The 23,594-nt window shown below is 51.0% G+C and overlaps 1 protein-coding gene and 1 long non-coding RNA gene across 4 annotated transcripts in view; one reads left to right on the top strand and one right to left on the bottom strand.

Moving 5' to 3' along the window:
* Window positions 1–15,246, bottom strand: part of LOC110200721 (uncharacterized) — a 23,280-nt gene extending 8,034 nt beyond the window's left edge. For 2 of the 3 annotated variants that reach the window (XM_020976139.2, XM_020976152.2), the window contains exons 1-7: window positions 14,763–15,246; window positions 7,923–7,997; window positions 7,507–7,556; window positions 6,372–6,425; window positions 5,725–5,875; window positions 4,442–4,524; window positions 2,215–2,370 (exon numbers count right to left, since the gene is read on the bottom strand). In XM_020976139.2, the coding sequence (XP_020831798.1) occupies window positions 2,215–2,370; window positions 4,442–4,524; window positions 5,725–5,875; window positions 6,372–6,425; window positions 7,507–7,556; window positions 7,923–7,997; window positions 14,763–14,949 (756 nt within the window). In that variant the 5' untranslated portion in view covers window positions 14,950–15,246. Of the gene's footprint in view, window positions 1–2,214; window positions 2,371–4,441; window positions 4,525–5,724; window positions 5,876–6,371; window positions 6,426–7,506; window positions 7,557–7,922; window positions 7,998–10,644; window positions 12,056–14,762 lie in introns of those variants that run through there. The other variant, XM_020976157.2, reaches the window with a different exon arrangement.
* LOC110200768 (uncharacterized) lies at window positions 13,543–23,594 on the top strand. The gene is made up of 3 exons (XR_002322307.2): window positions 13,543–13,761; window positions 21,892–22,077; window positions 22,305–23,594. It is a non-coding gene; the product is annotated as an uncharacterized LOC110200768 (long non-coding RNA).

Here is a 23,594-nt window from a genome sequence, read left to right as displayed (position 1 = left end):
CCTCAGGGTGTTCACATCCCCCCAAGGGAGAACCACATGAACCCACAGCAGATGATACCAAATCTACACATGCAAATAATCTTCCGGGGTTAGAGGACAGGGAGGACCATCAGGGTCTGAGAGCAGGGTTTGGAATTTCTTTGTATCCCCAGTGAAGAGGAGGGAAGGGAAAAGGATGGGAAGAAGCATTTATTAAGTGCCAGCCACGTGCCAGGCACTGTGTTAACCACTTAACAAATATCTTGTTCTGTCTCTTTGGCACAGTGCCTGGCACCTAGTAAGCATTCAATATTTATTCCTTTCCCTTCCCTCCTTCCCTCTATGTGTTTCTCTGGGTATCTGTCTCTGTCTCTCCCTTGCTCTTTCTCTGTCTCTCTCCCTTCTCCACTCTACCCCTTACACCTTCAATCTCTCCCTTTCCCTCCTCCCCAATCCAAAGAATCCCTTCTGTTGACCTTGCTCACTCACTTAGCTACCAACTCATTTCTCTCCCTGCTTTCACTGACCTCCTCACTCCATGTACCCCTATTGCCTCTGTTGTCTCCTCAACCCTTTGCAATCAGTCTTCCCTCCCTTCCCCTGCCCCATACTCCTCTCTAGCCAGTGGATTCTTTTCAGTTCTCATCCTTCATGAATTCTGTGTAGTTGACACTATTAACCACCCTCTCCCTACTGGAAACCCTCTCCTTCAATATCACTCCAACAAGCTACTTCTCCAGTACCTGCTATGTGCCAGGCACTGCCTTAGAGGCTGCAGATAAAAAAAAAAGGGTGCCAGCCCTTGCCCTTAGGGAGTTTGCAGTCAAATGAGGCATATTTGAAATGTCAGAGTTCTTTCTCTCTCCCCTTTGGAAGATCCTGGACCTTTTCAGGACCCCTTAATGTGGCTATTCAATACAGGTCTCCTTTGGGCTCTCTCTTCTTGCTACAGTCCCATAGCTTCAACTACCACTTCTAGGCAGAGGGCTCCCAAAAAGGAATAATGGGCAATATTCCTGATGTCTATAGTTTGGGTCCAAACACATTTGGACTATTGCATTTAGTTTGGGGTTCCATATTTAAAAAAGGGCATTGACAGCTGGAGAGTGAGTGTGCCAGGATGGATACAGAACCATACATCTAGAGCTGGAAGAAACCTTATTAAGTCCCCAAATCCAACCAATCCCCTCATTTTACAAATAAGAAAACTGAGGTCCATTGAGGGTAACATATTCATAAGGTCTAATGTCACACAGGGTGCCTTGAGTCCTTGCCTTGTGAGGGTCTACAAAACAAACTGGTTGATAACATGCAGGAATGCTGATGATTTATACAGATTTTATGTGCTGCAACTTGCAGAATGTATTGTTTCATTAATTTTTTAGTTGATTCTTTAAGATTTTCTGACTAAATCACTGTATCACATGCAAAAAAATGATCATTTTACTTTTTCTTTGCATAAGCTTATTCCCTTGATTTCTCTTTCTTTTCTTATTGCTATCAATAGTTTATAGATATCTATAACTTATTACAATAGACAGTAATATGTTAAACAGTAGTGGTGATAATGGACATCTTGCTTTATGCCTGATATTATTGGAAAGACTTCTAACTTTTCTCCATTACATATAATGGATGTTCTTGGTTTTAGACAGATAACATTTATTATATTAAGACTAAATCCAAAATACTATTAAGTTGGAAAAAAAAGAATATGTTCACTTATTCCTAAAGTTTCTAGTGTTTTTAACAAGCAAGTGTTGGATTTTGTCCAAAAGCCTTCTGGCAGAAGGAATTGGGTTAGTTTCTAGTGGAAAAGAGAAGTCAGAGTGTGATAGATGTCTGGTCATACTTGAAAAGCTGTCATGCGGAAGAAGAAGTGTCCATTTTCTGCTTGGCCTTGGAGGACAGAACCACAACCAATAGGTGGGAGTTACAAAAGGGTAAATTTCAACTTCATGTCTGGAAAAATTTCCTAATAATTTGAGCTGTCCCAAAGCAGGATGGGCTGCCTTGGATGGTACTGGACTCAGGGTTAGGATCCCAGTAAACCAACAAAATGTTATGGTCCCTGGGGGTCCCAGAGAGGATCCCTTTTACTGTTGAACACACAGGCACAAGGAGTTTTTAGTACTGGAGTTCTCAATTCTAGATGGTGCTTTTTCCCAGTGGGAGACACTCACATCACGCCACCCCCACCCTCAGAAGTTCAGAGAAGCCCTGGCCTTTCTCTACCTGAGGCTTCCTGAGCTGAGCCTGCTGCCTAGGGGTCTGGGGGAGCTGCTGCTGCTGCTGCTGCTGCTGTTGCTGCTGGCGGCTGGCCCCGTGCTCCTGGAAGCTGGGCATCTTCTGCAAGGCTTCCTTGAGCTGGCGGAATTCTTCCATCTGGGACTAGAATAGGGGACAGAGTGGGGCCAATAGGGTTGACCTGCCCATGTCCCCACCACTCAAATAACCAGACCTCTCCCCTCATTGGAGGGTCAAAAGGTCAGAGATTTAGAGGAGAAGGGGGAGGGGGAAGAATGGAACAGGCATTTATTAAGCACTTACTATGTGCTAAGCATTGTGCTAGCACTTTACAAATATTATCTCATTTGAGCCTCACAATAACCCTGGGAGGGAGGGGCTATCATGATCTTTTTTTTTTTGCATACCAATCTTTATTTTATTTTTTTAATTTTATTAATTTATTTTGATTTATCCACAATCACTTCCATATACTTTCGAGTTTAAAATTTTTCTCCCCCTTCCTCCCCCCACCCTCCCCAAGACGGCGCACAATCTGATATAGGCTTTACATTTACATACCCATTAAACATATTTTCACATTAGTGAAGTTGTAAGTAAAAATTAAAACCAATAGGAGGAACCATCAGAAAGAGGAAACAAAACTCAACAGAAGAGAAAAAAAATGACAGCGATTCAACTTCCATAGTTCTTTCTTTGGATGTAGACAGCATTTTCCATCCCGAGGCCTCTGGAGATGTCTTGGATCCTTGTAATGCTGAGAAGGGTTAAGTTTATCAATATTAGTCATCGCATAATGTGGCTGTTATTGTGTACAACGTTCTCTTGGTTCTGCTCACTTCACTCAGCATCAGACCATGCAAGTCTTTCTGGGTTTTTCTGAAGTCTTCCTGTTCATCATTTCTTATAGCACAATAGTATTCCACTACATTCATGTACCACAACTTGCTCAGCCATTCCCCAATTGATGGGCATCCTCTCAATTTCCAATTCTTTGCCACCACAAAAAGAGCTGCTATGAATATTTTTGTACACGTGGGTCCTTTTCCCATTTGTTGATCTCTTTGGGATATAGCCCTAGAAGTGCTATTGCTGGTCAAAGGGTATGCACATTTTTGTAGCCCTTTGGGTATAGTTCCAAACTGTTCTCCAAAATGGTTGGATCATTTCACAACTCCACCAACAATGTATTAGTGTTCCAATTTTCCCACATCTTCTCCAACATTTATCATTTTCTTGTTTTGTCATGTTGGCCAATCTGATAGGTGTGATGTGGTACCTCAGAGTTGTTTTGATTTGCATTTCTCTAATCGATATTGATTTAGAGCATTTTTTCATATGACTATAGATGGCTTTAATTTCTTCATCTGAGAAATGCCTGTTCATGTCCTTTGACCATTTATCAATTGGGGAATGACTTGTATTCTTATAAATTTGACTTAATTCTTTATATATTTTAGAAATGAGGCCCTTATCAGAGACACTGATTGTAAAAATTCTTTCCCAATTTTCTACTTTCCTTCTAATCTTGGTTGCATTGGCTTTGTTTGTGCAAAAACTTTTCAATTTAATGTAATCAAAGTTACCCATTTTGCTTTTCATAATGTTCTCTATCTCCTCTTTGGTCATGAATTCTTCTCTTCTCCCTAGATCTGATAAGTAAACTATTCCTTTCTCTCCCAGTTTACTTATGGTATCAGCCTTTATATCTAAGTCCTGAACCATTTTGATTTTATTTTCGTATATGGTGTGAGGTTTGGGTCTATGCCTAGTTGCTGCCATACTCTTTTGCAGTTTTCCCAGCAGCTTTTTTTTCAAAGAGTGGGTTCTGATCCCAGACGCTGGGGTCTTTGGGTTTATCCTATTATGATCTTTGTTTCATAGCTGAGGAAACTGAGGCATGTAGAAATTAATGGACTTACCTAGGATCACACAGCTAGGAAGTGCCTGAAGGCCAAATTTAAAGTCAGGTCTTCCTGACTGCAGACCCAGGGCTTTTGTGTCTCCGAGCTGCCTTAGAGACTAGTGAATCTACCTCCCTCATTTTATAATTTCAGAAACTGAGGCAACAGAGGTTAAGTGACTTGCCCAGAGATCACACAGGTAACAGAAAGAGGCAGAACCTTAATCCAGGTGTTTGGACTTCTTCCCCACTGGGCCATGTTGCCATCTCTGGCAGCCGGGATGGTGGACACCCCCCTGGCCTGTCTCTTACCTGGGCATTTCGAAGCTGAATGTGAATATCCTGGTGAGCCTTCCTCAGGAGCTTGCTTTCCTCTCGAAGTTTATTCACTGTGTCTGTGAGGTAGGAGAGTCAAAAGCTGAGTAGGCCAGGGAAGGGAGCCTGCCCCCTGCATCCCTCTGCTGACTCCTAAGAACCTGTCAGGCCCAAAGGAGATTAATCATGGGCTCAGGGCTCTCCAGAGGCTATGGCTTCAGGCTGGCTCACTGGACGCTCTGGAGCCACCTAGTAAAAGACAAAGGTCTGCTTCCTGGGTGTATGTATCCTGTGCCCCTGCCTTAACCCTCCCCTGTGGCTAGGACAAGACTGTTAGATTAGGGGTCCCCTGGAAACAGGGCAATCTCTGCCCTCCAAGCAGCAGCAACTCCCCCATGGAAGAGACTGAGTCTTCTCTGCAGACCAAGTGCTCTATGCAAGCTGGGTATTGTAACCTCCCCCCTCACACTGGGGCTCCCCAGGCCAGGGTTACCCCTCCCCCTCACACTGGGGCTCCCCAGGCCAGGGCCCCTGCCTCCCCCTCACACTGGGGCTCCCCAAGGCCAGGGTCCCCACCTCCCCCTTACACTGGGGCTCCCTGAGGCCAGGGTCCCTGCCTCCCCCTCACACTGGGGCTCCCCGAGGCCAGGTGCCCCACCTCCCCCTCACACTGGGGCTCCCCAGGCCAGGGTCCCTGCCTCCCCCTCACACTGGGGCTCCCCAGGCCAGGGTCCCCACCTCCCCCTCACACTGGGGCTCCCCAGGCCAGGGTCCCTGCCTCCCCCTCACACTGGGGCTCCCCAGGCCAGGGTCCCTGCCTCCCCCTCTCACTGGGGCTCCCCAGGCCAGGGTCCCCCTCACACTGGGGCTCCCCAAGGCCAGGGTCCCCACCTCCCCCTTACACTGGGGCTCCCCGAGGCCAGGGTCCCTGCCTCCCCCTCACACTGGGGCTCCCTGAGGCCAGGTGCCCCACCTCCCCCTTACATTGGGGCTCCCCAGGCCAGGGTCCCACCTCCCCCTCACACTGGGGCTCCCCAGGCCAGGGTCCCCCTCACACTAGGGCTCCCCGAGGCCAGGGTCCCTGCCTCCTTCTCACACTGGGGCTCCCCTCGGGTCCCCGCCTCCCCCTCACACTGGGGCTCCCCAAGGCCAGGTGCCCCACCTCCCCCTTACACTGGGGCTCCCCGAGGCCAGGTGCCCTACCTCCCCCTTACACTGGGGCTCCCCAAGACCAGGGACCCTGTCTTTCCAAAGCTCAGCTGCAGCTCCCTGGGCCTCACCCTGCAGACTGGCCACCTCACTGTCCTTCTCCCGCTGCAGCTGGGCATAGCGCTGCCCGTGGCTCTCCAGGGCCTTCCGGTGCTCCAGCCTCAGTCCGCTGTGCTGCAGCTGCAGGTCCAGCAGCTGCTTCTTCACATCCTCATGTTGATTCTGGGAAGTGAAGGGGGGGCCCCCAACATTAGGCTCAGCACCAGCTCCTCTCACCCCATCCCAGGCTTTTCTTCTCCCCCAGAGCCAATTCCTTCAGGGTCCTCAAACACCAGAGAAATTCAGAGAGAAGACAGAGCACAGCAGCCTCCCTCCAACCATGAACCTACTCCTTCCCCTGGGCTTGGGCCAAGCCCCCACCTCCACCCCACCTCCTCAGCTCTGCCATCCTGATGGGGAAAGCCACTGACCCAGACAGGTACCACCTGTGCTGTCACAACAAGGGCCCTCCCTGAGTGCAGCCCTGCTGACCAGGATGAGGGGCATCCCAAAGCAGGCATCCAAGCTCCCCAGCCAATACCCATCCCAAGCCCTGGGCCTAGCTTAGAACACTGGAGAGGGGACAAGGCCAGGGTCCCAGAGAGCAGCAGGGAAAAAGGTGATCCTGAGACCATGCCAGCTCCCTCCCTCCCCCAACCCCCCACCCCGGGCTCCTTGCCTTGAGGATCCTGTGCTGGGAGCTTAGGGCCCCATAGCGGTTCATCGAATCTTGCTGTAACCCAGGCCCCAGGTCCATGAAGAGAGAACAGACATTTCATTACACACAGTGCTAAGTAGGTGGGAACACCTCTCTCTACACCAGAGGCTTTTAATCTGGGGGTCCATGGACACCCAAGGGGTCTGTGGGCAGATTTCAGAGGGTCTGTGAATTTGGATTGGAAAAAAATACATCTTCATTCCCAATATAATTTGTTTTCTTTGTAATTCTATATATTTTAGAATTTAAAAACATGATTCTGAGAAGGGGCCCACATACTTCACTAGACTGCCCGAGGGGCCCAGGATACACCAAAATGGTCCAGAGTGGCCATAGAGTCTACACCATGGACTCAGGTGTCTGGATGGAGCATTGACTCACTTACTAAAGGTCCACAGGCAGCTGACCAGTCACAGGAACTCCCAGCATGCCTGCTTGTCACAGTGAAGGAGCCAGCCCCTGTCCAAGTCTGATGGTCATTAGGACCTTGCTTAAACAGAGGTCATCCACCATCTTTCTGTGTCTTCTCCAGAATCGTGGAAGCCACCATTCACATATAAACCCTGCTCATGCTAATTATGAAACATTCTTATCTGTTCATTAAGCCAGGTCTTCTAAGGCCCACAAATTGGCTGTGTCTGGTTTTAAGTGTCTTAAAGATCATTGAGTCCAAACCCTAATTCTGTGGAAGAGGTCCCCCCTAAGGACTAGGGAGTAGAAGTGATTTATCCAAGGTCACACAGCAAGTTAGTGGCAAAATCAGGACTAGAATCCAGGGATCCTGATTCCCAGGCCAGGGCACCACCCATCATTACAGTGAAAGCAATGGAACTAGGTTAATTGTCAAATACGGTAATTCACTAATTCCTCCTCTCTGAGCCGGTCAATCCCACATTGTGAAGCCATCAGACACACTTCATATCCCCAGAAGAGGCCAAAACACACATCCTTTGCTGTGCTCTGATAGCAGGCACTCCCCATTATCCTGACCACAGAGATTCCCCACTCCCCAGCTATAGCTCAGCAGTGGTAGGAGCTCTCCTGTTCTTAGAGTACAGAATGCCTCCCCAACTCAGCCCCACTCAGCCCCACTGACCTTTTCCTTGTTGAGGGCTTCCTGCGCCTCCAGTTTGTACACTAGGAAATCTGGAGAGGAGAGGGCCTTGGCATGCACCCCATCCCACTGCCAAGACAGTCTCTTCCCACCCTAGCCCACGCTGGAGTTTCAGGAATCACCCTGGACAGAGTTACCATAATCCCTCCCTACAGGGAGGTTTAGATTCACAGCTTCCAGCCTGGGAGTGGTCAGGAGCCCAGAAGGCATCCATGGAGGACACGGACAACAGCTCCATCCCATCCCATCCCATCCCATCCCATTCAATGGTCACACTGGTCAGGGACCCAAGGAGACTGCAGGCAAGGCCAGGCTTGGCTCCTCACAGAATGGAGGCCATCTCTCCCTAGTCTGAACGTTCAGAGTCCCTGGGGTGGGGGAGTTCCAGAGCACCTTACCTTCCTTGGTCTTCTTGTGTTCCCCCCGTTCCTTCTGCAGGGACCGCTCCAGGCGGGACCGATGCTCATATACCACTGTGGGGAAGAGGCCAGAAGGTTGGGGGGAGGATCTACTCCAACTCCCAGGGAAGTGTTATGGTCCAGGGACCAGGTGAAGAGGAGTGAATGAAAAGAGAGAAATGTGTCCATCTTTCAGATGGATAAACTGAGGGCTTGCTCTGGCTTCTTGATACCCATCAGATCCCACTGCTATACACGTTTTCCTAGTTCACAATTTTCCAGGGGGAGTTAAGGGTATTGAGGGGGTGTGGAATGGGCTAAGCATTCTGGGGGAGGGAATACACACACATACCAGAGACCTACAGGCCTCTTCTTCCTCCTCTTCACTCCTTCCCACTCACTCCACCCCCCCTTGGTTTCCCTCACCAGGCCAAGTCACAGACCACAAACGCACTCTGAAAACAGACACTGCCAACTCCTGACAAGCTTCTGTTCTTGCTTGGAAACCTCTGAATCTGGAAAGTTACAGGGCCCCCCCCCACACCCGGCACTGCCTCCTAGGCCCATTGGCCAGCTTCCCCCTCCTCTCTCCAGACCCTGGCTCCTAGCAGAGACAGAATACAGCTTGTTTCTCCCCATGGCTGGCCCTCTAGCTCCCCAGTCCCCAGCCAAGGGACTCCCTAGGGCCCCTGACAGGAGGCAGAAACAGAATACTCCCCAAACTCCCACTGAAAAAACCCAGGCCCCGCCCCACCCCACCCCCACCTCACCGAGTAGGCCCCAGGCCAAAGTTTCTTGGCCTTCAACTGAAGGAGGAAAAGACTTGGTGTAGGATAGCCACAGCCCTTGCCCTCTGCTCTGATGCTTCTGCCTGCCTTCCAAGGACAGAATCCAGTCCTGGACCCCAGATGGGGAGACCCCAAGTCTTGACTTTGAGCTTTTGAGGGGCAGGACACAGAAGCAGACAATTCTAAGAAGGCCACTGAGGCAGCCCTAGGGAGCCGGAAGAAAGAGTCCTGTTTTCAGAGGCAGAGGACTCTCTCAGTTTGAATCCCTTACTGCTCGGGTAGCATTGGCCAAATCATTCAAGCCCTCTGGGCCTCAGTTTCCTCATTTGGAAAATGAGGGGCCTGGATTAGATGAACCTCAGAGATTCCTTCCAGCTCTCAGTTCTGGCTGGAACTCTGGCCACAGGCTCCCTCCCTTCTCAGTAGGCCCCATGAGTAAGGGATGAAGAGAGATTTCATCCCTAACCGGAGACAAAGGGAAGGTCAATAGAGAAGGCTTCCCAAGAGATAATTAAGCCCTCTTCTTTGAGGGAAGTCCCCACAGCTGGTGCTGGGGAAAAGTGGATACAGGGCTAGGGCCCTCCAGGACTGACAGACAGGGCAGCTGGCCTCCCAAACAGCCTTCTTTTCAGAAGGAGGACACAGAGGCCGTCATGAGTAAGTGGCTTCAAAGAATCTAGGACAAGAAGGAGGATGTGCCCCCTCACACAGCGCTGTCTGTCTCCCCACAAGGACCATGGGTCCCAGCCAAGAACCCCAGATGGCTTCGTCAGCATGCTCAGGTCAATCTCGATCTTTATATCCAACAAAGGGCAGAAAGGGGCTGGTGGTAGTAGGAGGCCAAAGATGAGAGAGAGAGAGAGAAAGAGAGGGAGGGGGGAGGGAGAGGGAGGGAGAGAGAGCAGGTCACCTGCTCTTTCCCAGACTCCCAGAAAAACATTCTCATTTGCAAGGCCTGGGGAAGAGGAAGGAACATGGGCTTTGGAGTCATGGAGGCAATCTGGGTCCAAATCCCAACTGTGTGACTGACTGCCATGGGGACCTTGGGGGGAATTCCTGACCTCAGATCCCTGCTCTCTAAAACAAGGCTGTTGGACTCTACAGTCCCCAAAGTGCCTTCCAGCTCAAACTCCTATAAGTGTGCCCCACCCCATACGTACACACAAAGGTTGTGCCGAGGTTCCTGTCCCAGCCTCCAACTTCTCTGCTGATCTATGCTCAGAGCCCCAGAAACAAGGGGCAACTCTTATCAGGCAACCAGTGCCTTTCTCTCCCCCCCCATCCTCATCCTGTGTTCTGCTATTATACGCATATATACATGTATCTTATATATGCCAAAACACGTGCTCATACAAAGCACACACATGATATTGCATAGATACAGGGCTGGATTTGGGGAATGAGGAATAATGATAATAATAATAATAAAAACATAACTTGTATTTCTAGCTTCCTTAAGTTTTGCAAAACATTTCACAAATATTATTTCACTTGATCCACACATCTAAACTACAAGCTAAAGTGCTATGATTGTTCCCATTTTGCACAGGAAGAAACTAAGGTCCAGAGTAATTTGCCAAGGATCACACAGCTAGTGAGTTTCTGAGGTAACTCAGTTCTTCAGTCCTTCCCAATTCAGCTCTGTTCACTATAGGAATCTTGCCTCTCTAGCCATATGAACCTGGACAAGTCCCTTTCCCTTGAAACCCCAATTTCCCCATCTGTAAAATGGGGATAATATCATACCTTCAATTTACTCCCAGGCTTGTTGTAAGGATCAAATGTGATAACGTCTTTAAAGCACTTTGTAAACCTTATGCATCATGGAAATGTCAGATATTTTCATGCTCATAAATGAACACAAGCACCTCTTTCTTTCTCAGACAACCTGGGGGCAGCACACCTCACCCCTCGCCTCCTCCCAGATCACTAACCTTGCCAAGGAAAGAGGCAGGAGAACCAGATGGAGAACAGGGACAGAAGCAGTCAAAGATGGGATTTGGCTGGGACTCCGTGACCCCAAAAAACTCTTCTGGAAGTCCTGACAAGCCGGGTCTGGCCACAAGGGCCAGCTGAATGGGGCTGGGGAGGGGGATGGGATTCAGTCTGTACTAACTCAGGAGGACAGACTTTTACCTTCCTCTCTGGCACCTAGGATGAGAGAGAGATAGAGGGAGAGAGAAGAAAAGAGAAAATGAGAAAAATAATAGAGACAGAAAGAATGAGAGAGAATAAGACATAGAAGAGGGAGAGAAAGAAAGAGAAAAAGAAAAAGAGAGAGAGAGAGAAAGAGAGAGAGAGAGAGAAAGAGAGAGAGAGAGAGAGAGAGAGAGAGAGAGAGAGAGAGAGAGAGAGAGAGAGAGAGAGAGAGAGAGAGAGAGATCTGGGGCTTGGGCTGATTTTAGAGATAGAGCAGAATTAGGAGTGAATGGGACTTGGCTTCCCTACAGGGGACAACAGGACTGAGAAAATAACCTAGACCAAATCCCTCATTGACAGCTGAAGGGTCTGAGGCTCAGAGGGTCCAGGTCAAAGGTTACCCAACTGAGGAAGAGGCAGAGCCAGGGGTCCATCCAAACCAGATGCTCTGATTCCTAATCTAAGTCTCTTCATTTTGACATGCTGTCTCCAACCTTTCTGACAGGTAAGGATATTGAGGCCCAGAGGAAGAGAAAGGACTTGCCCAAGGTCTTCATATCTCAAGTGCCTATTATAGTGACGGGTGCCTGTAGCACTCAGGACCCATCTGCAGGTCTAGCTTCCTCAGGGGTGGGGGTGGGATGACCTTACCTGCCTCCACTCGTCCACCTCCAGACTACCAGGATGCGATCCCCTGTCCAATATCATTGCCACGTGATAGAGATCAATTGCTTACTAAATAAAGCACATTTCAGATGAGTACCACCCTTCACAGTAGTCCCCAGGGCAGGGGTGCACTTATTCCAACAAGGTTGCTATGGCTGAAAACATTCCAGTTCACCTTGTTTTGAATTGTGCTCTATGCCAGCTGCTATTCCAAGGCTGGCTGTTCACAAAGGAAGCTCGAGCTAGGGCAGCCTGGAGGGAATAACAGCACGGATATCAAGGTACTATCTGAAGGACAACACTCATTTCAACACCTGAGTCTTGCCTGCTTGTCACACAGCCAGCCTTGTGGCCCCTCTCTTCTCACTGCATGAGCAGCACTGTAGACAGCGAGACAAGAAGCCCCACCAAGTGGAAGCTCTCTGAGGGCAGGGAATGTCTTTTCTTTTTTAAATTTTTGAAAATTTTTAAAAATTTATTTATTTTTAGTTTTCAATATGTACTTCCACAAGATTTTGAGTTCCAAATTTTCACCCCATCTCACCCTTCCCCCCTATCCCAAGATGGCATGCATTCTGAATATCCCTTCCCCTAGTCTGCCCTCCTTTCTTTCTCTCCCCCCCTTCTCTTATCCCCTTACCCTTCTGCTTTCCTGTAGGGGCAGGATAGATTTTTGTACCCCATTTCCTGTATTTCTTATTTCCCACTTGCATGTGAAAACATTTTTTTTAAATAAGTGTTTTTAAAACTTTGGGTTCCAAATTTTCTCCCTCCCTCCCCACCTACACTCATTGAAAAGGCAAGCAACTCAATACAGGTTATACATGTGCAGTTTTGTAAAACATTTCCATAACAGTCATGTTGTGAAAACCTAACTCCCCCCCCATTTCTTCTATTCTCTCTTTTGACCCTGTCTCTCCTCAGGAGTGTTTGCTTCCGATTACCCCCTTTTCCAATCTGCCCTCCTGTCTATCACCCCCCTGTTCTCTTGTCCCCTTCTCCCCTTATTTTCCTGTAGGGTAAGACAGCTTTCCATATCCAATTGAGTGTGTATGTTATTCCCTCCTTAAGCCAAATCCTATGAGAATAAGATTCACTAGGGAATATCTTTTCATTCAGTGCCTGGCACAGACCTGGGCACACAGGAGGAGCAGGGTTCGCTGGGGGTCAGAGATCCCAGAGCACTACCTCTCCAGAAAGAGCAGCAGGTTGAACAGACTCCGAAGTTGGGTGCCCTTGGGGATCTTCTCTATTCAGCGGTCTCAGTTTGGGATCGGAAGAGGCAGAGCCCTGACCAGCTAACACAGCTTGGGGGGATAGGCCCAGTAAGGAGGCTCTTTCAGATGAGTCTCTCTAGAATAAAGCTAATGACCTGGTCCAGGAAGAATAGGGGCTGGGGTTCGGGGAGGGCAGGAAAGCTGTGGGGCTTTCCCTGGGTCTCTAGGGCCTGGCTCACTCTGCAATCTCCTTCAAACAACTGGGCCACTTCCAATCTCAGTTTCCCCACCTTTGAAGGATTCAGATCTTTTCTTGGGCAAATTCCTCATGGCTCTCCACCCAGAAGTCCTCCATGAGATGAGTCGTTCAAGGTGAAAATGAGTGGGAGGGTGTTTACAAATCCCAACAGGCCCAGGGTGAAGAGCAGCACCACTAGTGCAGTTGGCACGGAGCCCCTCACATGGCCCTTCTCCCTCCTCACCCCTTCCTGGTTCTCTCTGTCCCCAGGGATGACAGGATCTCCCTGGGCCCAAGCACAGAGACACCAATGGGCTTGGCAAGGATCCCAGATATTAGGGCCCTACCTCCCAATGGTCCTCTGGTCTAAACTCTCCCAAATAGGCTCTGTGTTTCTGCGTCCATAGAATCAGCCACACAACTCAAGGGCCAAAGGAGGGAAGAGAGCAACGGGGATGCTAACAACCACTGGCTCCTCCCTCCATTCTCCCCCCCCCCCACTAACTCTTAGACAGGCCTATTCGGGGCCCAAGAGGAGACAGGAAGAAGGGCCATGGGGGGGGGCAGTCGGGAACGGGGTTGGCACAGCTGAGTCAGAGATTAGCAAATCCCTCCCACAGCCCATTGAGCCAGGCAGGAAAAGTTCCTTGGGACAAGCATTCTCTGTTTTGTCCTTCCCCTCCAAATTCAGCCATGGGATCTGAGGCAAGACCTCTCTCTAACTCCTTCCTGACAAAACGCTGAGGGTTCCAGATCCCACTCAGAAGACATGGCTGGCGCAGGGGACACTGGTAGGCAGACTGCTCCCCTCCCATTCACCAAACAAACGCATTCTTGGTCTCCCCCTCACACACAGCTGTAATCTCGAAGTCCCTGGTCCCCTATTTGTCCCCACTCATCTGCTTCCTTGCAGCACCTGAGGCCCCAGACTCCTGCCTGGCTCCCTGCAGCCTGCAGCCTCCTGGTGGCCTCCCCTTGCGTCGGTTCTTTAGCTGCCCTCAGCATCCCAGGGGCTTGACCTGTTTGTAGCCCCTTCCCCATGAGTACCTTGCTTCCTCACTCTCCTGCTCAGTCTCCTAGCTGCTTCTGTCTGTAATCCCCAGGTTTCTGGCCAGCCCAGATCTCCCTAGTCATCCTAACCCTAATTTCATCCCCCCAGTCCCCGGACCCCCTAGCAACCCTCTTCCCAGTCCCCAATATCCCTCAGCAGCTCTGGCTGCACCCCAGTGCCTCCCTAGGCTACGGGAGACCCCAGCCTCCTCCCTGTCTGGCCCAGATCTCCATATAACCCTAATCCTAGTCCTAATTCCATCTCCTAATCCCCAGGCCCCACACAGCCTTCGTTCGGTCCCAGTCCCCAGCCCCCTACCCCCAGCAGCCTCCAGCCCCCTCCCAGTTTCCAGGTACCCCCTAGCCTCCTCCTAGTCCTTAGGTACCTGGCAGCCTCCAGCTCCTTCACAGTTTCCAGGCACCACTGCAGCCCCCAGCACCCTCCCAGTCCCCAGGTACCCCTAGCCTCCTCCCAGTCCTTAGGTACCGCGGCAGCCTCCAGCACCCTCCAGTCCCCAGGTACCCCCTAGCCTCCTCCTAGTCCTTAGGTACCTGGCAGCCTCCAGCTCCTTCACAGTTTCCAGGCACCACTGCAGCCCCCAGCACCCTCCCAGTCCCCAGGTACCCCCTAGCCTCCTCCCAGTCCTTAAGTACCCCAGCAGCCCCCAGCCCCGTCCCAGTCCCCAGGTCCCCCAGCCCCCCCAGCCCCATCCAGTTGCCCCCACCCCCGCCCCCAGCTCACCCTGCAGCTGCGCCGACAGTGCCTCCTGCTGGCCGCGGTAGGTGGCGGCCAGCGCCTGGGCGGCCCGCGCCTTCTGCTCCAGGTGGCCGTAGAGCAGCAGCCCGCCGAGCAGGCCGAGCGCCGCGGTCAGCAGGAAGCCCGTCTGCACCAGCCCCTTGTGGCGCCGCGAGCAGCCGCCCGAGCCCATGGCCCCCGGGCGCCCGCCCCGCCGGTCTGGCTCTCAGTGCCCCCCGCGCGGCATGCCCGCGCTGTCCCGGCTGTGGCGGCCGCCCTGAGGGATGGGAAGCACGCTGCCCCCGCTCCAGCCAAACTTTGGCCGCCGCCGCAGCTCCTCGTACTCCCGGCCTGGCCTCGCCCTGCCGGACTCCGGGGTCCTGTCCCTCGGGGGGTCCCGCCCCCTCCCGGCCGGCAGGGCCGCCCCCCTAGGAAACTGACACGGCAGTGGACCAATGCACCGGGGACCGGCCCCGCCCTGGGCCGGGCGGGAGGGACCGACGGGGCGGAGTTAGCGGAGGGTCCTAGGAGGCGCCTGGGAGAAGCTGCGCCCCGAGGGGCCTGGCCACCTGATGGTGCCACGGCCCCTCTCCCACCCCTCTTCACGGGCACCCTTGAGGTGGCACACTCGGGTGCCCACCTTCCACTCCTTGAGAGAATGTGTAGGGGGCGGGGCGGGGCGGGGCGTCTTCTGAGGTCAGGTTCCGGGGTCGGCTGGCCTCCGGGCGTTCACCAAGCACCCTCTCCCGGGATCCCAGGGATTTCCGATGTGGGCACGCGAGTACCCTGCAGGTTCCCCGTCTGGCTATGCCGCTGTGCTCGCCCAGGGCTATGGCTGGATTCTCTGCCCCCTCGAAATCTGCCGCCCCTGCATCTCCCGGGTCCTTAAACTGCAACAAGCAAATCTACTGGTTCATGGTTTTCATTCCTGAAGAGGGAGGCAGGCCGGGGGTGGTTCTTTCCATTTGGTCAGAAAACAAGAAACAGGCCCTAGGAAGGCTACGGAAAGAGCCTTGACTTGGGTCGGCCAGCCACACTGGGGCAAGTCCCTTACACTCTGTGATCCTGGGCTTCTTTCTTCACTGTAAAATGAGAGGGTTGCCTGGATGATTTCTGGGGTCCTGTCTCGTTCTATGATCCCATGAAAATGACTTACAATCATTGACTCTGGAGCTGGGAGGGACCTGAAGGATCATGGCATGATGTCAAGAGATCGTGAAAGATCATGATCAAGGGAGAAAAGGGGGAGTTATCTCAGAGTCTCGTCTGAGATGCTATCCTCTCATTCCCCACCTGCTACACTGAGGCCTTTCCTAATACCCCTGCATTTTTAGGGCTCTCTGATGATGATGAAGAAGAAGAAAATAATCGCTAGCATTTATGTAACATTTTAAGGTTTATCTCATTTAATCCTCACAACCACCCTGGGAAGTAGATGCTTTTATAGCCATTTTACAGATGAGGAAACTGAGGTAGACAGAGGTGAAGTGACTTGCCCAGGATCACATAGCTACCAAGTGTCTGAAGCTGGATTTGAACTCAGGTTTGTGCTTTATCTTCTCCCATACTGAGTTCCTTAGGCTCAATGATTCCAAGCCGGAAGGACATCCCGTCCCTTCATTTGCAGTTGTTCAGACAACCTTTAGATTTGATACATCAGAATTACACACACGAGCACACACACACACTCTATATCTATATCTGTATATATCTATATCCATATCTATATCCATATCTATCTATCTATCTATCTATCTATCTATCTATCTATCTATCTATCCATCTTATACAGATACTGCTGATGGACTTCTGGCTTCTTCTTGAAACAAAAATCCCATTTTGGGTTGGTTGGTTTGTTTTCACACCAATATTTATCTGTCCAAATGTTGTCTCCTCTCCAAAGACAGGGACCGTTGTCCCTTTTGTCTCCCCAGTGCCTGGCCCAATGCCTTGACCATAGCTTAATGAATGCTTGCTTAATTGCCCAGAGGGATCAAACTGAAGCCTAGCAAAGGAAAGGTAACCTCTCCAAGGTCAAACAACAAGCTGGTGGCTGAATCCAAGACTCCATCCAAACCGAAGTCTCTTCTTGCCTCCTCTTCATACGACCTCAGATTTAGAAGAGGAAGGGGCCTTTGAGGCTGTTCAGTCTAACCCTCTGATTTTACATATGTGGAAACTGAGGCCTAAAGAGATTAAGGACTTGCCCAAGGTCACCCAGGTATTCCCACAGGGGTGGGGTTTGAACCCAGATCCCCTAAATCCAAATCCAGTGCTCTTTCCACTAAATCTCCAGCCAGTTCAAAGCTTCCCTCCTGGAAGGCAGCTGCCCTGGATTCAGATTCCCCTTCCCTCTCTGAATCAATTGTTAAATAAGCAGCTGGGGGGGGAGGGGCAGACTCCTGCATCCTTTGGTCAGAAAGGTCTCTGTCTCTCCATCCTTCCACTCCAGAAGGAAGGAAGCTGCTGCTCCCCACCCCACCCCCACCCCCCCGCCGCCCCGATCTCTTCAGGGTCCTCAGAAGGGAGAGATCTTGTTTATCCTTTCCAGAGGTCAGCCAGATTATGAATGATTTAGGTCTCTGCCCAGGGGAAGACAGATGTGTCCACTCCAGAGCTCTGGAGAAAACTCAAAACTTAAGCCCAGCTTGGTTTTGTCAAAGGGAAGGGGAGGGAAAATAACAGTAACACCACCCCCCTGCAGCCCCTCCTGCAGCCACTCTGACCAGTCAGACTCCCTGCCCCCGCCTCCACCCCTCAGCCCTCACAGAGCTCTGCTCTAATTCCCCAGAGCCACAGTTAGTCTGTTTCCTTTTTCACCAGGCAGAGGACATCCGGTTCCCAGACCTGCTCCTGCCAACCGAGGAGCCGCAGGCCCTCCTGCCTCCTGTCCGCTTGTCTAGGCAGGAGGGAGGATGGCCAGAGAGTGCCCCCTTCTAAGGCTGCTTCTCCTCCCCCTCCCCCTGTTCACCTTCAGCCCGAGGCAGTCTATTTCCAAGTGACCCCCCCCCTTTCCCTGGCCTGGGAACAGGAGCAACCCCATCTTCTGGGGTTTTTCTTTCCTGCCATGGATCGGTGCCAGGGACACAGCCTAGGAAGGATAAAGCAGCAGTGGTTGCAGGGGTGGAAAAGGCCCAAAGAACCTCTGTATCCCCAGACTTATGCTTGTTTCTCCCCCTCAGAAGCACTGTCTGGGCCTCCAGGCTCTCGACTGGACTGGGAGCCAGGAATCCTGGCTCAGAACTGAACACAGTATGTGATCCCAGACAAGCCATCCACCAGCATGCATGAATGAAGGGTCTACTATGCGCTGCTGGCACCTCTGCATAACCACAAAGTAGGCATACACCTTGCTGGAAGCTGCACTTTTCCAGGGCACTCTGCTAGACCCTTGGAGACAGACAAGTCACAGACATCAGGGCTCCTTTGGTGTTTAAGCAGAACACTCTTCCAGAGAATGTAGTGGGAGTTCAGGCTTCAAATAGATCCTGCTCTAAATGACCAAGAGGGTCCCTCCCAGACACTCTATGACTTCAATTCAACAAACATTTATCAGGTGCCAAGCACTATTCTCTCCACTGGGGGAGCTAGTGTATCATGCAGGCCAACAGCATTTATTAAGCACCTACTGAATGCAAGGCTCTGTGCTAGTACCGGGGATATGAAGACAAAAGAAAAAAGCAACCTCAATTTTGGTAAGAGATCCAAAACACATAAAGGGCTAAGGGTATGTGCACGTGTATATGATGATGGGAGGGGGCAGGGTGTAGAAGAGAGAATACTAATAACTGGGGGGAAATCAGGAAAAGCTTCCTGTAGAAGGTGGCACATGAGCTGAGCTTTGAAGGAAGGATGCTGAGAGGCAGAGGAGAGGAAGGAAAGCCTTCTAGGCAGGAGGTAACAGCCTTGGAAAAGCTCAGAAGGGGAGGGCCAGCTTTGGGGAGCACCACACGGGTTAGGGCACATCACTGAGACAAAGAGTGCTGCCAAAGAAGTCTATAAAGACTATAAAGGGCAGCCAGACTGAGGAGTCTGCATTTGAGCCCAAAGGCAATAGGGAGCCACAGCCACCTAAGGGTCCTAAAGTTAAATGAACTGGCCCGAGCTGTGCTTAAAGAAGCTCTTTATGGTAGCTGTGTCCAGGGTTGGATAGAGGGAGGGGAAGGACTGACCCAATGCATATGGAAATTAAAATGAAATTAAACTCAACTAACTTTTATTAAATGAGTGTTACGTGCTAAGCACTTAGGGTTACAAAGACAAACAAGGAAAAAAGTCCCTGACCTCACAAAGGACACAGATCCTAAGATCACAGTTAAAGAGCTCGAAGGACCTTTCAGATAAGGAAACTGAGGTCCAGATAAATTAAGTGCCAGGAACCACACTCAATCAACAAGAATTTATTAAGCAGTAACTATATGCCAGGAAAAAGAAAACGAATCCCAGCTTTGGAGAGCTTCCATTCGAACTAGGGAGACAACCTGGATGTCAATGGCCACACACAAGAGACAGACTCTCAAGTGGAAAGAGAGACCCAGGGGCAGGTGCTGGAGGGACGAGCAAAGTGCTCCTGCAAAAGGTGCGGTTTGAGCTGAGCCGTCAAGGAAGTCAAGGAAGCCAGGAGACACGGATGAGGAGGGAGAGTGTTCCAGACAGTTAGGGCCATCAGTGCAAAGGCATGGAGACAGTACAGGAACAGAAAGCAGGCCAGTGTGGGTGGACCAGAGAGGATGGTAATGTGTAGGTAGGACAAGTAAGGAAGTGGCATTCAGGATTGGAACCCAGGTCTGCAGACTCTAAATCTAGCGCTCTCTCCACTACAAGAAACTGAAATTCCTACAGGGTTGAAATGTCCTGAATAACTGGAGGGGGTGAGAGGATGGAGGAGAGAGAATAAGGCTGTCTATGGGGATCTGGGTGTCATCTGCACCAAGAAGATAACCAAGCCCATGGAGACCCTATGAGAAAGATCATCAGGAGAGGGAGTGAGAGTCCAGGACAGACAGCTCTTGCTGGGGGTGGGGGTGGGGGGGTAGGAAGGAGGAGGAAACCCACAATTTGAGTGTGGGGGATGGATGATGATTCAACCAAGGAGACTAAGGAGAGGTCAGCCAGGTAGGAGAAGAAGGAGACTAAAGGGTCACAAAAGCCCGAGAAGGAATGCAAATCACATAAATCACATTCCCAGGTTCCTGGGCCCGGAACACCTAGGATGCTCTGGTGCCTCCCTCCTCCCAGCCCCTGCAGTTTAGATCAGCCTGCTGCCTTCTCCTCTTATCCTTGCTCTATCTCCTTTCATTCTTCTCCTGCACCCAAATCCCCACCGTAAGCATCTTCTCTCACCTTTGGGCTCTTTCCCCAGCCCCTCCTCTTTTCCTTTCTGACTTATTTTCGTGGCTGTGTCCAAAGCTTTTTATCTACTGTGTAGCATCCTCCTGGAAGGCATCCACTACATAAAGTGTATTTGCTGAGCAGCATCTCCATTGCCAGGGCCATCATCTCCCTGTGAGGCTCTATTCTATCGTAGAGGAGACACCAGCAGAAATGGGCAGGGAGGCGTGTTATGCATCACAAACTACAGGAGAAGCATCGAGGAAAGCTGCTGCCTCTTCCTCTCCTTCTTCCTGACGTCCTCTCCCCTGCCCTCTTCTCTCCTCCTCTGGAAGGGCAGATCCTCTTTTCTTTGCTTCCTGCCCCCCTTCCCTGAGCCTGAGAGAAACCCCAGCTGTGGCCTGGAGATGAAAGGAAGGTGCTGGCAGAAACAGGGTCTGCCTGCTCAAGCCAGCCCTAAACTCCTAGCTGGGGTGGGGTGGGGGTGGGCGGGGAAAGAAAGGAAAATTTGGCCTTGATGAGTGAATGAAAAAGGTATTTATTAAGTGAAGCTCCCATTCTAACTGGGAGAAACAATAAATATAAGAGGATTCGGCAGCAGGGTGGATGGTCATGCCCAGGGCATGGAGGGCAGGGCATATGGTGAGGTCCACTCGTCCTCCATCTTACTGGAAGGACCATAGTTTGTGACTCTCTGCTCATCTAAGTAGTGAGTGGCCTTCCTGACCCAAAGGGGAGGCTGCAAGGACCTGGCCCACAAACTGTTGTCAGGGGGTAGTAGGACTGCAGGTTGTAGTGGGGTAGGGGCTTTGGGTTATCTCCTCTGAGAATGGGGATGGGTAGGGTCAGCAACCAGCTGGAGAGGGGTAAGGGACACTGGTAGTGAGATTGTAGGAGAGGACTCCCCACAATGCCTCTTCCCTGAGGGTTTCCAGCGTCCAGTCAGGATTTAAAGAAAACGGTCCTCACAATCAGAGCTACTGGTAATTGGGGTGGGCCACTAAAAAGGAGGCAGCAAATTCCTCCTCACTGGAGGTCTCTAGCTAAGAGACAAAGGACAGCTAGGTGGCGCCATAGTGCACTGAGTACAGGCCTATAGTCAGGAAGACCTGAGTTCAAATGTGACCTCAGACACTTACTAGCTATGTGACCCTGGACAAGTCACTTAACTCTGCCTCAGTTTCCTCACCTGTAAAATGAGCTGGAGAGGGAAATGGCATCCCACTCTATTAACTTTGCCCACACACGTGCCCATACAGGGTCATCAAAAGTTGGAAATGTCTGAACAAACAAGCAAAGATCAGGTGACCACTTCTTGGGAATTCTGAAGTGGGGATTCTTTGTCAGGTATGAGTCGGACCAGATCCCGCTGAGGTCTCTTCCAGCTCCAACATTCTATGATTAAGGTGGAGGTAAGAACTGACTCCCTTGGAGGGGAGTCTGGAAGGGTGGAGAAGAGATGAATCCCGGAGAAGAACTTGCCCTGTGCTTCACTCCAGTAGGGAATGGGAAGCTAGCTAAGTCCACAGATACTTGGCCCGCCTGGAGTCTAGCCAGGTCCTACTGTCTCAGGACTGAAATCTACCTGAGCATCAAGCAGTGGAAAAGGACAGCGGTTGGCCATACCAGTGTTAGAGAGAGCACTAAATCTGGAGGAAGAGTTTCAATTCTGGCTCAAGGTTTAAGCCCTGCTCCCATTTCTGCGACTTTCACCAAATCACTTAATCTGGGCCTCAGTCTCCTCACCTTTAAAAAGCAGGGGTCAGGCTAGATGTTGTCTAAGAAAGGTCCTTTGTAACCCTAGGTCTATCACCCTATGAAGCAAAGTCGGAAATACTGTTTGGATTCCGGATGAGGATGAGGATTCACCTCAATGACCCCAGCATACCACTGACCCTGGGCTTGACTAACAGGCAAGCCAGGGCCTGGACAGCTGCCCTGCCCTGCCTCATCTTCCACACAGGCCACCAGCCCGGGAGAAAAGACCCATGTAAGTACCTTCCCCTACCTCAAGTAGCTGGGGGGGGGGGGAGATAATCTACTGCCCTTCAGAAGAGGGGCCCTGGCTGAAGGAGAGCACTTCCAACATGCCTCACTGCTCTCTAACTGGCCTGGTCCTGGGACCCCACTGACGCCTGCCTTTACCTCTAGGAAGGCCCAGGGGCTGGACACCTGCCCTGACCCTTCCTTCTCTCCCACTTTCCACTTCTTCCTCAGGGACTGATCATCAAATCAACATTATTTTTGCTACTGTCAAGTTTGTGACGATCTGCTGGCCTGTGACTTCTCTCCAAATCCCTGTGACTCTGGGTCAAAGGCTACCTTCTCTGGCCTCCATTTCCTGTCCACCATCAGCCCCAAGCCTCCCTTGTCCCTATCCCCCCCCCCCGCCCTTCATGTTTGACCTGTGTCCCTCCATTTCTTTGAGTTTCCTTATGTGTGTACACATTGTTCTTCCTCTCCCCCCCCCATAAAATGTAATTTCGTCACTGTATCTCCAGCAAAGTGCCTGGCACACAGCAGGTACTTAATGATTACATTAAGCACCTACTATATGCCAGGCATTTTGCTTTGTTGAACAGATTCATTTAATCATCAAATATTTATTAAGCCCCTACTACATATCATCCATAGTTGATGACAGTCCATTAGATTGGAAGCTCCCTGAGGCCAGGGACTGTCTTTTGCCTCTTTGTATCCCCAGAACACAGTATCCCTGGCACATAGTAGGTACTTAATAAATGTTTATTGATGGATTGATTTATATTTGATATTATGCTAGGCAGTAGAGATAAAAAGGGAAAGGAAGCACAGATCCTGGGGACAGAGCTAACAAGAGGGTCAGCTGTCTGAGCCTGTGGCTAAAAGGAACCTTGGGGACACAGCAGGCACTGACGGGGACAGAGGAGCCCATATAAGACAGGAGGGTCCAGCCTCTGCCTCGGGCCCCAAAGAGCAGTAATATCAGGTAGCACTTGCAGTTCCCTGACCATCACCCACCACTTCGAATATTTACTTTTTCATTCATTCATTCATTCATTCATTCATTCATTCATTCATTCATTCATTCATTCTGAAACAACACAAGTTCCATGCATTGGGTATGGGTGGGAGTCAAGGGATTTGGAAGAGAAGGGGGCCCTGTGACCAGTGCCACTGTGGGCAATGTGGCTTTCCCTCAAGGGCAGTGGGGCATGTGCCAGGCTTGCTGCCTGGCACAGAAGCCATGATACCCTCCTGCTTCTACACTCTGTCTCCCAATTCCTTGCCTCCTTAAAAGCTCAGCTCAAGGGCCCTCTCCCTCCATGAGGCCCTCCCTGATCTCTGCAGCTGCTAGGCCCTCCTGCCTCCAAATCATCTTGTGTATCTACTCAGTTGTTTGCTCCCATGTTGGAATGTCAATTCCTTGAGAACGAGGTCCATTACATTCTTGTCTCTATCTCTGCACCACCTAACCCAGCGCCTGGCACACAGGAGGGGCTTAATAAATGTTTATTCATTGACTGA

The sequence above is a fragment of the Phascolarctos cinereus genome, unplaced genomic scaffold (assembly GCF_003287225.1).
Source record: "Phascolarctos cinereus isolate Bilbo 61053 unplaced genomic scaffold, phaCin_HiC Scaffold_726;HRSCAF=1367, whole genome shotgun sequence".
NCBI lineage: Eukaryota > Metazoa > Chordata > Mammalia > Diprotodontia > Phascolarctidae > Phascolarctos > Phascolarctos cinereus.
The sequence above is the reverse complement of the archived record's forward strand: the minus strand, read 5'-3'. Positions and strand labels throughout refer to the sequence as shown.